Below are 14,039 nucleotides of genomic sequence, written 5' to 3' on the forward strand. Positions count from 1 at the left end.
ATTTTTTATTATTTATTTAATTTATATACCGCCCTTCTCTCAAGAGACTCAGGGCGGTTAACAGGGCAATACGTAAAAGACAGATACAAAAGTTAAAATTATTAAAACATGATTAAACAATGCCCATAGTACAAATTTAAAATTAAAGTCATAATAACAAACCCACCCCGTCCCATGATAACCTCTTCTTAACTGCATGAATTCATCACACTAAGGTTGGGTTTTGGCTTAGTTAAGTCATTAAACCCAACCATTCTGATTTGTAAAGCAGGATTGAGTGGCTTAAGGCAGCATTACTGAAGCTTGGCAACTTTGAAATGTTTGGACTTCAACTCCCAGAAGTTTCTGGAAGTGCTAGCTAGAGAATTCTGTGAGCTGAAGTCCAGACATTTTAAAGTTCCAAGGTTGAAAAATACTGCCTGAAGCCACTAATCTACAATCCAGCTAATTATGGCTTTGCATCCCATATGAAAGCAATTTGCACTTCCAAGATTCGTTTTATCTCAGAACATTTGTTTTTATCTCAGAACAGTTCTGCATTTGTTAAATTCACAGAGATAACTTTGCTGCCCAAAGTTACAGTAGAAGATCAGTGGTTTAGCAGCTTTTCAGCTTTACACTTTCTGTGTCTTTCTGTTTCACAGAAAAACTTGAAAGGAACAGGTAGATGCCAATAAAAAAGGTAAAGGTTCCCCCGCACATGCGTGCTAGTCGTTTCCGACTCTAGGGGCCGGTGCTCATCTCCGTTTCAAAGCCGAAGAGCCAGCGTTTGTCCGAGGATGTCTCCGTGGTCATGTGACCGGCATGACTAAACGCCAAAGGCACACGGAACGCTGTTACCTTCCCACCGTAGTGGTCCTTATTTTTCTACTTGCGGTTTTATGTGCTTTCGAACTGCTAGGTTGGCAGAAGCTGGGACGAGTAACAGGCGCTCACTCTGTTACGCGGCACTCGGGATTCGACCCGCCAAACTGCCGACCTTCTGATCGACAAGCTCAGCGTCCTAACCCACTGAGCCACCGCATCCCTTAATAAGTTCCTTGCTTTAAACCTATTTCAGCTTGTGAAGTGTTGTTGTTTTTTTTAATTTAATTTTCATTCCACGGTGTCAGATTGGCATCCTAGGTTCTCTTAAAAAAAATCATAAATATTAGGGCCGAGTATGCTTTGAAAATGAAGAAAAAAGGGTTTGGATCTAGTGTGAGTGAACTGCTTTCCCACTCTTTCATTAAAGCAGCCCAAGTTTTTTCCTGCTCTCATGCTACCATGAGGGAACAGAATAACAAGAGTTGGAAGGGACCTTGGAGGTCTTCCAGTCCAACCCCCCCTATTCAAGCAGGAAGATCCTTTGCCATTTCAGACTAAAGGTTAGCAACGGAAATTCTGATCCCAATGACTACCTGTACCATCATGCATAGACAGGTACTCCTCAATTTACAACAGTTCACTTAGTGACTGTTCAAAGTTACAATGGCACTTGAAAAAAGGGACTTTTTCACACTGTTGCAGCATCCCCACGATCATCTGATCAAAATTCAGATGCTTGACATATTTGACTCATATTTATGACAGTTGCAATGTCCCAGGGTCATGTAATCCCCTTATTCAACCTTTTGAGAAGCAAAGTCAATGTGGAAGCCAGACTCACTTAACAACTGTGTTACTAACTTAATAAATGCAGTGGTTCACTTAACAACTGTAGCAAGAAAGGTCGTAAAATGGGGCAAAACTCACTTAACAAATGTTTCACTTAGCAACATAAACTTTGGGCTCAATTGTGATCGTACCTCGAGGGCTCCCTATATTGGTTTTACGCAATATGGCATAATGCGTGCTTGTCTTCCTCTTCACAAGCGTTGATTCATTGCCCATTCTCACTCAGGGCAAATGGTATTTAAGCTATCCCACTCAAATTATTCCAGAATTGAGGGCATCATAATTCCCTGAACGCTGGGCAACTAGCAGATGGGGATGAAAGCTTTACCCTTCCACCTGAATTGCTATTTTTCTACATGCGGGGAAGTTGTTTGTGTGGAACATATTGTAGTGAGCGTCTTCCTTCTACAAGCTGGACGAAAGAACTAGATTGTGAAGACTTCCTAGAGAGTTCCTCTCTAACCTTGAGAAATCAGCTCTATGGCCTTGGACATGTTCACGTGCTGTCTGTTGCCAGGACTAGGAGCGCATTCTGCAACATGCTGCTGTCTGAATGGGCAGCTGTTTATTCCAACATTCCAAAAAAGGGCCCCATCTATTCTCCACAAGGAAAGGAATGCCAGCCTTGTCTTTTTATAACTCAACGGGAGTTGTGCACCAGTAGTATCTGTTGGGCAGAAGGCTCTTTGAACCTCCTCAAATTCATCTTGGACTTGACTGTAGATCTGGAGAAATGGGCCTTAATTTGCCCAGAACTGAAAAACCATGCAACTGATAAAACACTTTCCCAAAGCACTTAAATTTTCCCGACGTTGATTTGACTTCTGGCAAATTTGTAATAAGCCAATCACTGCACTGCACTGGACATCCTTCTCCGTTTCGTGCAGTTGTTAGAAAAAAATTTGTCCTGCAAAATTATGTTTTTCTTTTGGTTTTAAAACCGTGGTCTCCAAACATTTTTTATTGTAAAAGCTTATCAGTGCAATTTTTAGCACACACTAATAATATTTGTATATTTATTTATAAATATATACATTTACAGATAGTCCTTGAATTAGAAATATTCGTTTAATGATTGAAGTTACAACAGCACTGGGAAAAGTGACTTATGACCATTTTTCTTTTTTTAAAAAAAGTTTTTCCATACATACTGTAGTTTCTGGCGTATAAGACTACTTTTTAACCCATGAAAATCTTCTCAAAAGTCAGGGGTCGTCTTATACACTGGGTGCTGAAAATTTAGGGACAGGGCTGGCTGGAAAACCTGGAGTGGATCTTTCATTAGTCTGCGCAGGGAAAGTGGGACCAATTGGAGAAGAAGCTGCAGTCTGTGATTTTTTACAGGCTGGGGTCTGGGGTCTTTCCTTCTAAAGTTGAAGAGCAGCTGTAGTATATCCCAACTTGAAAGGCAGGTGGGGAAGGCAGCAGCCAGAGCAGTGGCTTAGCTCTAAGGACACATTTGACTCAGGAACTGGGCGGGCTGGCTGGAAAACCTGGAGCGGATCTCCCATTTGGTCTTTTTTTTAAAAAATCCCATTTATATCCCGCCCTTCTCCGAAGACTCAGGGTGGCTTACAATTTAAAGCACAAATCAATGTGCTTAGCAATAGCCTTCATTCTGTGTATATGTCTGTTTATTAGGGCTTTCACCCCCCCAAGCAGCATTATTACAAAGTCAGCTTATTGCCCCCAACAATCTGGGTCCTCATTTTACCTACCTTGGAAGGATGGAAAGCTGAGTCAACCTTGAGCCTGGTGGGATGTGAACCTGCACTAATTGCAGGCAGCTGGTGTTATTTAAGGCTCTGCGCAGGGAAAGCTTTAGAGTGAATTAGGAAAAGTGAATTAGGAAAATAGGGAACGGTTGCTGGAATTGGGTATGTGTAGCTTAACGAAGAGAAGGGTGAGGGGTGACATGATAGCAGTGATCCAATATCCCAGGGACTGCCACAAAGAAGAGGGAGTCAAGCTATTCTCCAAAGCACCTGAAAGCAGGACAAGAAGCAATGGATGGAAACTAGTCAAGGAGAGAAGCAACCTAGAACTAAGGAGAAACTTCCTGACAGTTAGAACAATTAACCAGTGGAACAACCTGCCTCCAAAAGTGGTGAATGCTCCAACACTGGAAGATTTTAAGAAGAGACTGGACAGCCATTTGTCTGAAATGGTATAGGGTTTCCTGCCTTAGCAGGGGGTTGGACTAGATGACCTCCAAGGTCCCCCCCTCCTCCTCCTCATTATTATTATTATTATTATTATTATTATTATTATTATTATTATTTATTATTATTATTATTATTATTATTATTATTATTATTATTATTATTATTATTATTATTATTATTATATTATAGTTTAATCCACTTGCACTGTTTTATGTTTACATGTTTGATGACAAACAGCCTTATGTTTATAAGTGACAGTTTTCCTACTAAGCACCTGCATGTCATAAGCATTTGAATTAAAATTACCATATTAAAATCAAATCTGATGTTTTTTTAATTTTTATTTGGTGTGCGTTGGAAGAGGGGTAGTCTTATACGGCGAGTATAGCCCAAACCCTATAATTTAACAGGAAATGTAGGGGGTCGTCTTATACACCCAGTCGTCTTATACGCTGGAAAATACGGTACAATAATAATTTTTCAACCAACGTGCTGTCTGAGTTTACATTCACTAACACATATTTTAATTCCTAATCCTGTATTCTTTCCTCTAGCCATCGATAAAATGTCCCGTTTGGTAATATTCTGTTTCTTCTTTTTCTTTCAGTCTCATAGTCAATCTGTCCATCTCTGCACATTCTAGTATTTTTTTATTATTTCTTCATCTAATGGTATTCCTTCATTTTTCCAATATTGCGCAAATAAAATTTTTGCCACTGTAGGCTTTGTTTGTTAGTGTTTTCTGGCATTATACCCAATAAAAAAATTTCAGGTTTAAAATCTACATGTTCTCCCAACATCTTCTCTAGCCAAGTATGTATCTTTTTCCAATAGTTCTTTATTTTGTCACGTGTCCACCAAATATGATAATACCTGCCTGACCTATGTTTAAATTTCCAACATCTATCTGACATATTTTTAAACATTCTTGCTAATCTTGCTGGTGCCAAGTGCTGACTTACCACCATTTTTCATGAGCCGTGATGGCACAGTGGTTAGAATGCAGTATGATAGGCAAATTCTTCTGACTGCCCGGAGTTTGATCCTGACCGGTTCGAGATTAACTCAGCCTTCCCTCTTTACGAGGTCGATAAAATGGGGACCCAAATTGTTGGGGGCAATATGCTGATTCTGTGAAATGCTTAGAACAGGGGTCCCCAACTCCCGGCCTGTGGCCCACTACTGGGCTGTGAGCTGTTCAGAACTGGGCCGCAGAAGCGGTGAGCGTGCACACGAATCTCCACCTCCGTGAGCAGCGGGCAAGCACATCTGCACATACTCCATTTGCGTGAGCGGCAGGCGTGTGTGCCTGCTGCTCACGCAGAGCTGCCCATGTGTACTTTCCAGCTGCTCACACGCAACCAACACCTTCCCCCCACCTCCAGTCCATAAAGTCAGAAAGGTTGGGGAACTCTGGCTTAGAGTAAAACACTATGAAGCGGTATATAAGTCTAAGTCAGGTGTAGGCAACCTTGGCTCTTTTATGACTTGTGGACTTCAACTCCCAGAATTCCTCAGCCAGCATGGCTCAACATGGAAACCTCTCCTTTTCTCCTCAGCATGGCTGGCTCAGGAATTCTGGGAGTTGAAGTCCACAAGTCATAAAAGAGCCCAGGTTGCCTACCCCTGGTCTAAGTGCTATAGCTCTTTTCACACTTACAACTGTTGCAGAATGCCTGTGGTCACGTGATCAAAATCTGGCCTCTCGGCAGTTGGCATGTATTTATGATTGTTGCGGTGTCCTGGGGTCACGTGATCCCCTTTTGTGACCTTCCGAGAAGCCAAGTCAATGGGGAAGCCAGATTCACTTAGCAACTGTGTTACTAACTTAACAACTGCAGTGATTCCCTTAACAACTCTGGCAAGGAAGATTGTAAAATGGGGGTAAAAATTCATTTAAATATTCAACTAACTGCCTTGCAACAGACATTTTGGGCTCAATTGTGGTCATAAGTCAAGGATTGCCTGTATGTGCCTTTGAGTTGGTTGTTGACTCCTGGCCATTTTGTGGACTAGTTGCCGGAGTTTTTTCTTGGCAAGACTTTCAAAAGCAGAGTTGCTCTTATCTTCTCCTTCCTAAAGCTGGGAGAGAGTGACTGGGCCAAGGTCACCCAGCTGGCTTTGTGCCTGATTGTAACTTCAGACCTCCGCTGAATGAATGACCATAACTTGAGGACTATCTCTGTTATAAAAACATCACTGATTTTTTCTGTCATTTCAACCAATTACCACTGGCAATTTCTTCAGGTTTTATCTTAACAGGAATACTTTGGGAGATTTTTGAATATATTTTAGTAGAGGGGTCCCCAGCCCCCAGGCCCATTGTGACCCGTTACCGGACCATGGTCTATTTGGAACTGGGCCATGTGAGAGGCAGACTGGCGTGCATGTGCGTGCAGTTCATTTCACAAGGGCGGTGGGTCAGCGTGCATGCAAAGTCAAGTTGTGTCTGCATCCGTGTATTTGCGACCCACCACTCGTGCAGCCCAGTTCCCCTCCCTCCCCCTGGCCAGGCCGCCAAGGGCAAAAATTGGGGACCGCTGTTTTAATACACGTTGCAACCTGTAAGTCAGTATAAATGCCCTTGCTGCAGTGGATTATGGGCTTATGTGCCATTTCCCAAAGGCAATCTATTTTTATCCAATTTTGGATGCCTATAGTCCTCAATAATGACCATAACTGGAGCCAGAATTTCTTCTGCTAAGCAAGGCAGTTATTAAGCGAGTCATGCCAGATTTTTTGACCTTTTTTGTCATGATGGTTAAGCAAATCATGACGGTGGCTAAGTGGATCTCATGACTGTTAAGCAAATCTGGTTTTTCCCATTGACTTTGCTTGTTGGAAGCCGACTGGGAAGATCACAAATCACCGTTACATGACCCTGGGACCCTTGTAAAAACATACTGGTTACCAACTGCCTGAATTTTGATCATGTGACCATGGGGATGCTGCAGTGGTTGTAAGTGTGAGGACTGGATCTAAGTCACTTTTTTCAGTGCTTTGTAACTTTGAATAGTTGCTAAATGAATGGTTGTAAGTTGAGGACTACCTGTAATTTATCTAAGTTTGTTTGGGAAGGACTAGGTTAATGACTCACAGTCTTCTTTCCAACTGTACCTTGGAAAAATAGCTACATGGAACCTCATTAAGTTTTGGTGGATTCCTCGAAGTCCCGTGGCATCCTTGAAAAACACTGAAATAGAAAACATTGTAGAGTCCTTGGTGCTCTCTGAGCTTGGTGGTTTTCTGGCAGACGTTTCATTACCAAACTTGTTAACATCATCAATGCTAGGTGGGTAATGAAACATCTGCAAGCAAACCACCAGGCTCAGAGAGCCCCAAGGACCCCACAGTTCAACCCGGAGCTACAAAATATTCTCTTCTATCGATAGACAATGTTCTAAAGACTGAAGGATGAAGCTCCTCGCTCTCTCTCTGGTTTGGAGAGGAATTTTAAGTGGTGAAATGGTGCCTTCAGCTTTATGGATGCAACCTTAAGGCATCCTTTCGTTCCTCCTTCCTTCAAAAAAAAAAAAGGAAAAATTTTCAAAGCAGTCAGCTCCAGCCACTGTTTCTTGCTATTCGTGATGTAGCTGGTTCTCTTTCTTAAAGGGTTTTTGTAGCTTGATTATGGATGTGTACAGCTGCTTCAGATTTTATTCTGGGGGCAAGGGGTGGGTGGGAGATGGGGATTATAAATGCTGAGAATATCCTCTTGTTCAGATCCCAGATATCTCAATCTTAAAACACCTTCTGGGATGTTCATTGGACGAAACCTTGATTGAGTGATTAAGCTGTATATTGGTGCTTAGCCAAAGGATCTGAAAAGATCCACATTTAAGGGAAAAAGAAGGTTTGGAGGATGCTTATAAGAGACATTGAGAATGGCTTTGGGGGGGGCAGGAGGAAGAATTACAATTACAGCCGTTGGATAAATCTATAACAGGGGTGTCAAATTGGTGGCCCGTGGGCCGGATGCGTCACACGCTGGACACACCCACCCCAACTCGGCAAAGGCAAAAAGCATCGCGATATATCACGATACGTCACATGACGTGATCGAATTTGACACCCGTGATCTAGACACTGTTCTGTATCCCCTGTGGGCAGGACAAGAAGCAATGGATGGAAACTAACCAAAGAGAGAAGCAACCTAGAACAATTTATCAGTGGAACGACAACAATTTATCAGTGGAACGACTTGCCTCCAGAAGTTGTGAATGCTCCAATACAAGTTTTTAAGAAGAGATTGGACAACTATTTGTCTGAAATGGTATAGGGTTTCCTGCTTGAGTAGGGGGTTTGACAAGAAGACCTCCAAGATCCCTTCCAGATTCTATTCTATTCTACTTCTGCTTCCCTCTACTAATAGTGTATAGAGTAGAATATACTGCATGGGACAGAAAGAGGGCTGAGAAAATCTCTACAGACCTTTCACATCCTGGACACAAACTGTTTCAACTCTCTCCCTTTAGCATTGCATGCTAAAACAACTAGACTCAAAGACAGTATTTTCCCTCTTGCCATCACTCTGCTGAACACCTAATTCCCACAACACTGTCTTATGTCTATGGACATTTACCCATGTAATAGGGCTGTATTACTCTTATCCTTCTCATCTGTTCCACTACCTTCTCTATTGATGATGATGATGATGATGATATTATTATTATTATTATTATTATTATTATTATTATTATTATTATTATTATTATTATTATTATTATTAATTCATCGCACAGTCAGCCAGATGTTCAGACTGGATTTGGCATTTTTGTCTACCTATCGAGTCCTTACCAAGGACCTGGGATAGGCAGATGTGGATTTTGATGATATTGTAGATATCGTTGCAGGATGGAAGCAGTTCCTAGTAAGGCCGCCTTTTGCAATTGACTAATGGCGAATTTGTCAATGCCAATGGTGTTCAAGTGGTGCTCCAGTTGTTTTGGAATTGCATTCAAGGCGCCTATTACTATTGGTACCACCCTTGCTTGCCTTTGCCACAGTCTTTCTATTATTATTGTTGTTGTTGTTGTTGTTGTCCTTTTTATTATTACTTTGTTGTTTTACATGTACACTGAGGGCTTATTGGAGACAAATTACTTGTGCATCTAATCACACTTGTTCTTCTATTCTATTCTATTCTATTCTATTCTATTCTATTCTATTCTATTCTATTCTATTCTATTCTATTCTAGTCATATTATATATTATTCTGTTCTATTCCTATTCCCTAATCCTATTCCCATTGCCATTCCCATTCCATTCCATCCCATTCCATAAAAATAGTATTAGCCTTTATTTTCCTAGTCTAGTCTACCTTGAAAGGCTGAGAAGTTGCATCTTTTCCTAGGATTCTATAGCTGCTGCACAATTCTAGGACAAAATGAGTTTGATCTTGGAGGGTGCTACTCTGCATGGTTTGGGTTTTCTTTAGATTGTTTTTATCCTGCCTTTTTTATTTTTATAAGTAATTTAAGGTGGCAAACACACATGGTACTCCTTCCTCCTTCTATTTTCCCCACAACAATAATCCTATTAAAAAAAAATCTGCAGCTCAATTTTGCAACTTCAAGTCATTCAGCTTCTGGGGAATTTCTAGTACTGTAAAATTGGTGTGATCCTGGTCAGCAGCCTCTGAAGATATGTTAGCACGTATCTAGCTTGCCACTCACATAATGGCAAAGTTGTGAATGTGTTCCTACAAGTGGAAGTCTGACGTGTGACCAGTTTGTCTGTGTGCTTAATCGTGACAACTGTATAAGAATACGGTTGTTGGAAAGCCGTGAGTGTATCCTCCAGAGCTTTTCCAAATTTATTGTAGAATCATAGAATGATAGGGCTGGAAGGGACCCTCGAGATCTTCCAGTCCAACCCCCTGCCCAAGGCAGGAATCCTTATACCACCCTGAGTAAATGGCTGTCCAATCATTTCTTGAAAACCTCCAGCTATGGAGCACCCACTACTCTGGAAGACAAGCCATTCCATTGATTGTCCATTTAAATATTTTAATGTCCCAAGGGAGGAAGAGATTGTTGCATACAGAAGCAGTTTTTTGGCAGGGATCCTAGAGGTCATCCAGTCTAACCCCCTGTTCAGTGCAGCTGTCCAAATTAAACCATTCTCAACAGGTGTCTGTTTAGCCTCTACCTCAGAGGTGGGGAACTATGGCCCGTTTATGACTTGTGGGCTTCAACTCCCAGAATTCCTGAGACAGCTGGCTCAGGAATTCTGGGAGTTGAAGTCCACAAGTCATAAAAGGGCCATAATTCCCCACCTCTGCTCTATCTGAACAGGTCCAGTAAAGAGAAGACCATCATCTCCCAGGGACTTTTTATTGTTCAGATTTTTCTGATATTGTCTTGGAATTTAGCTTCCTATAGTTTAAATCTGCTATCCGGTATTCTACCTTCTGGAATAAGAGAAAGGTCTGGGCCTCTAATATGAAATCCTGTTGTGTATTTGAAGAGAGCCTATTATGTTCTTCTTCAGTCATTCCTCAAGGTTAAATTAAACCCACTTTTGTCTGTCTCTCCTCTTTGACTTAGTTCATAATCCTCTGATCATCCTGATTTCCTTTCTTTGAACCTGTTGCAGTTTCACTAAATCCTCCTTTAAGCGGACATAGGACTGAATGTGGGAAGCCAAAACAGAGTTGAACAGTTATTTATTGTCATTTGGAAATGATGGTTTTTTTGCTGTCTCGCCCATTTCTGGCTTATATTCGGTTTGCAATTGATTAATCTTCCTTAAGTATTGATACCAAACTCAGTAACCCCCTGCCTTTGATTACTGTTTTCTAACGCAATTTATATTTGTCTTCACATTTATTACTTTCAGCCAATTTTTTTAACTTACCAAAATGGTTTTGAATTTGACTTTGAGAGTAGAGGGAATCTTCATTTAGCGAATGCCCCATTTAGTGTTTGTTCACAGTTACAACAGTGAAAAAGTAACTTTATAGACCATTCTCGCATGTACAACCTTTGCAGGTCTGTAAACTCAAGGAAGCTGAAGTGAGGATGTAAGCAGAGTTTCAGTTTCACTTAGTGACGTTCGTTTAATGACCAAGTTTCTGGTCTCAACTAAATGAGGACTACCCTGTATTATTCTCTCTCTTTCCCTCTCTCTCCCTCTCCCTCCCTCCCTCCCCATTGTCCCTTACCACCTTGTGTTATGCTGTGGCTTGTTTTAACTAAGATTTGTTGAAGAAGACAGGGCTAGAGATTTCTTTTAGATGGAAGAACAATCCTTCAAATGGCTGTGACTTTTGTTATGGTTATCAGAACCGATAGGAATTAAGACATAATTTAAAGAATGAGCTTCTTGATGGAAATGGTGCTGTGTGTTATTTTTTTGCTTTTTTAAGTCACTATTTCTCAACATTGGCAGTTTGAAGCTGTATGGACTTCAATTCCCAGAATTCCCTAGCCAGCTATGCTTCATCTTCAAGCTGCCAACATTGAGAAAATATGTTAGTTTGAATAGGACATGGAAAGCTACCCTTTTCTAAATATTGTTAGACAACTGAAATCTTAATTATGGCCCTTTTTCCTCTCTCTTTTTCAGGTTTAATTTCTGAGGGTGCATGAAATGGCGTTACACTTCCGCAATTTGCTGCCGTTCACCATTCCCGGAGTGCTGGCACTCATCGGCTGGTGGTGGTTTTCTTCGCGTAAAAAGGAGCGTGTCAGTAACCACGACAGGCAAGATCTTCCTAGCTTGGACGAGTGCCAGAAATGTTCTCCTCCTCAGGAGCCAAGCTCTTGGAAAACTGGGCAGTCGAACACTGAACTTTCCCCACTTCTGCAGGACAAGCAGTGCAGCGATTCACCCTTTCAAGAATGGCAGATACCTCTGACAGAAGTCAGAGCCCAAAGCTTGGAAACGTCGAGAGAAGACCTTCCTGTTGGGGCAATACCAACCCTCCAACCGGATTCACTTCAGGACGACAGTGGAGAAGTGGAAGTGATGGGGCCTCAAGGTGTGCTTGGTTCCCCTTCGCCCAAGACCTCTCTTCTGGATGTACAAAAAGTTGATGACTCCCAAACTGGCGAGGTAGCCGATGAAGGAAAGCCTGATTCCAATCAAGCATCAAACCAAAGGCTGTTGGCAGCTCCTGGTTCTGAAAAATGGGAGGACAGTAGAAAAGATGTGATGGTCCAGATCGGTTCATCCGAGAGGTCTTTGAAAGAAGACCAGTGTTCTGCATCCACCTCTATTGATTCTTTCCCCATCACCTGCTCCAGAAAGATAATTGAAGAAGTTCCGGGTGAGATCCCTAAGGATCCTGTTGAAATGGAAGAAGGGAGTGATAATAATAGTGGCGAAGGAGAGACTGCAATTGGGACACCGACTAAGTGTGTTGAACCTGCTAGATTGGAGGTGGTTGAGGAAGGGATGACGTCCAGTTCAAAGATTGGTAGCATGTTGAAGCACAATGGATGCAGAGAAGTTGGGTATAAGGGTGATCTGGAAAAAGAGAGGATAGGAGCCATTAGTTTGGACAAACAAGAAGTAGAGAAGATTGAGCAGGTGGCCATGCAAATCATTTCTAATGTCATCCGGGCAGCTACCGAGGAAGTATTATCAGGGTCGGTCAGTGATGTGTCAGAGAGGATATGCCAAATAGCAAGTCGGGTGGATAGTCCTCGGGAGAAGATGTCCACCGGAGGCGTTGGCCAAGCAGAATCCAGCCAGGGTGGTGAATGTGTGAACCAGAAGGTTGCTACTGTCGAAGTATCTCCCCTCCTGGAGGAGAACGTCAACCGCCATGCTACATATTCAAGTTGTTTGACACACGGCCGACTGGTCAACCGAAGTCACAACCGGCTCAGAGACTCCAGTTGTCCCACCAGGCGGTCTGTTGGCAGTGTGACAGCAGCTACGAACCATGAGGAGGAGTTTGAGGATGGTCACATGGTGATGGAAGATTCTGGGTGCAGCGCCTGCACCTCAGAAGATGGGGCTAGTGCTGAGGATCTCTTGAAAAGTGCTTCATCTCCACCTCCACAACACCTGGATCTGTTGAACATGTCCACCATCAAAGACTCAGAGAACAAGTCCGTGTCGAGCCAGAAGCCACCTTCCTCCACGTCAGCGGAAAACCGGGTGCCATACAGCAATGGCCTGCTGAAGGAGGACTTTCCACCTCTGAACCACGAACAGCAGTGGCCAGCGGAGGCCGATACAGACCACTCAGGAGGTGAGGATTCTCTGTCATCTTAACTAAATATAGGTAGTCCTCAACTTACAACCATTCACTTAGTGACCATTCAAATTACAAGGGCACTGTACATTACAAGTGACTTATGACTTTTTTCACATAACTATTGCAGCATCCCCATGTTCACATGATGAAAATTTGAATGTTTGGCAACTGTTATGTATCTGTGATGGTTGCTGTGTCCCGGGGTCATGGGATCACATTTTGCGGCCTTCTGATGAGCAAAGGCAATGGGAAAGCCAGATTCACTTAACAACTGTGTTGCTACCTTAAAAACTGCAGTGATTCATTTAACAACTGTGACAAAAAAGGTCTTAAAATGGGGCAAATCTCACTTAACAATGGTCTTGCTTAGCAATGGAAATTTTGAGCTCAGTTGTGGTTGTAAGTCAAGGGCTACCTGTAGGGCCTGCTCTTATTTTTCTGTGGTAAAAGATAGGATAGTTTCCTCAGGATACCCCTGGAAAGGTGGTTATTTAAGAGAGATTTCTTTTTATTTTTTTTGAAATATTGGGATCTGAGCACCAATAAATCTGTAGGGAAATGGAAATTTGGGTATATGTATGTGTCAAAAAAAATATGGGATGGTCGAATCCACCCGGTTGTAAATGCATATTGAAAAGGAACTTCAGTCATATGCCACCATTTTGATTTTTTTTTTTACAAAAAAGGAGTGGCTTTAATCACCCATCTTTGATTTGGGGACTTTTAATGAAAAATAGATATTGTTAAGACTGACCAATCTTAGAAGCCAGAATTAAAAATCCAACCAAACCCATTTCGAGCCAGATTCTGGATTGCAAACATCAAATTGTGTGTGTGTGTGGAGAGTGGAGAAGTTGGAACTGCAGGTATTTCTCGGCTTATGACCATTTGTTTAGTGACCGTTCAAAGTTACAGTGACACTGATAAATGAGATGCACGATTGGGCATCCCACTTATGACCAACGCAGCATCGCCATGGTCACATGATCATAATTTGGGCATCCGGC

The 14,039-nt window shown here is 42.1% G+C and overlaps 1 protein-coding gene across 6 annotated transcripts in view; it reads left to right on the forward strand.

Moving 5' to 3' along the window:
• AKAP1 (A-kinase anchoring protein 1) overlaps positions 1-14,039 on the forward strand; it is an 80,479-nt gene that overhangs the window by 33,790 nt on the left and 32,650 nt on the right. For all 6 annotated transcript variants that reach the window (XM_083379699.1, XM_083379704.1, XM_083379700.1 and 3 more), the window contains one exon: positions 11,391-13,026. In XM_083379699.1, the coding sequence (XP_083235825.1) occupies positions 11,415-13,026 (1,612 nt within the window). In that variant the 5' untranslated portion in view covers positions 11,391-11,414. The remainder of the gene's footprint in view (positions 1-11,390; positions 13,027-14,039) is intronic.

Source organism: Vipera ursinii, assembly GCF_947247035.1.
Source record: "Vipera ursinii genome assembly, chromosome: 1".
Lineage (NCBI taxonomy): Eukaryota > Metazoa > Chordata > Lepidosauria > Squamata > Viperidae > Vipera > Vipera ursinii.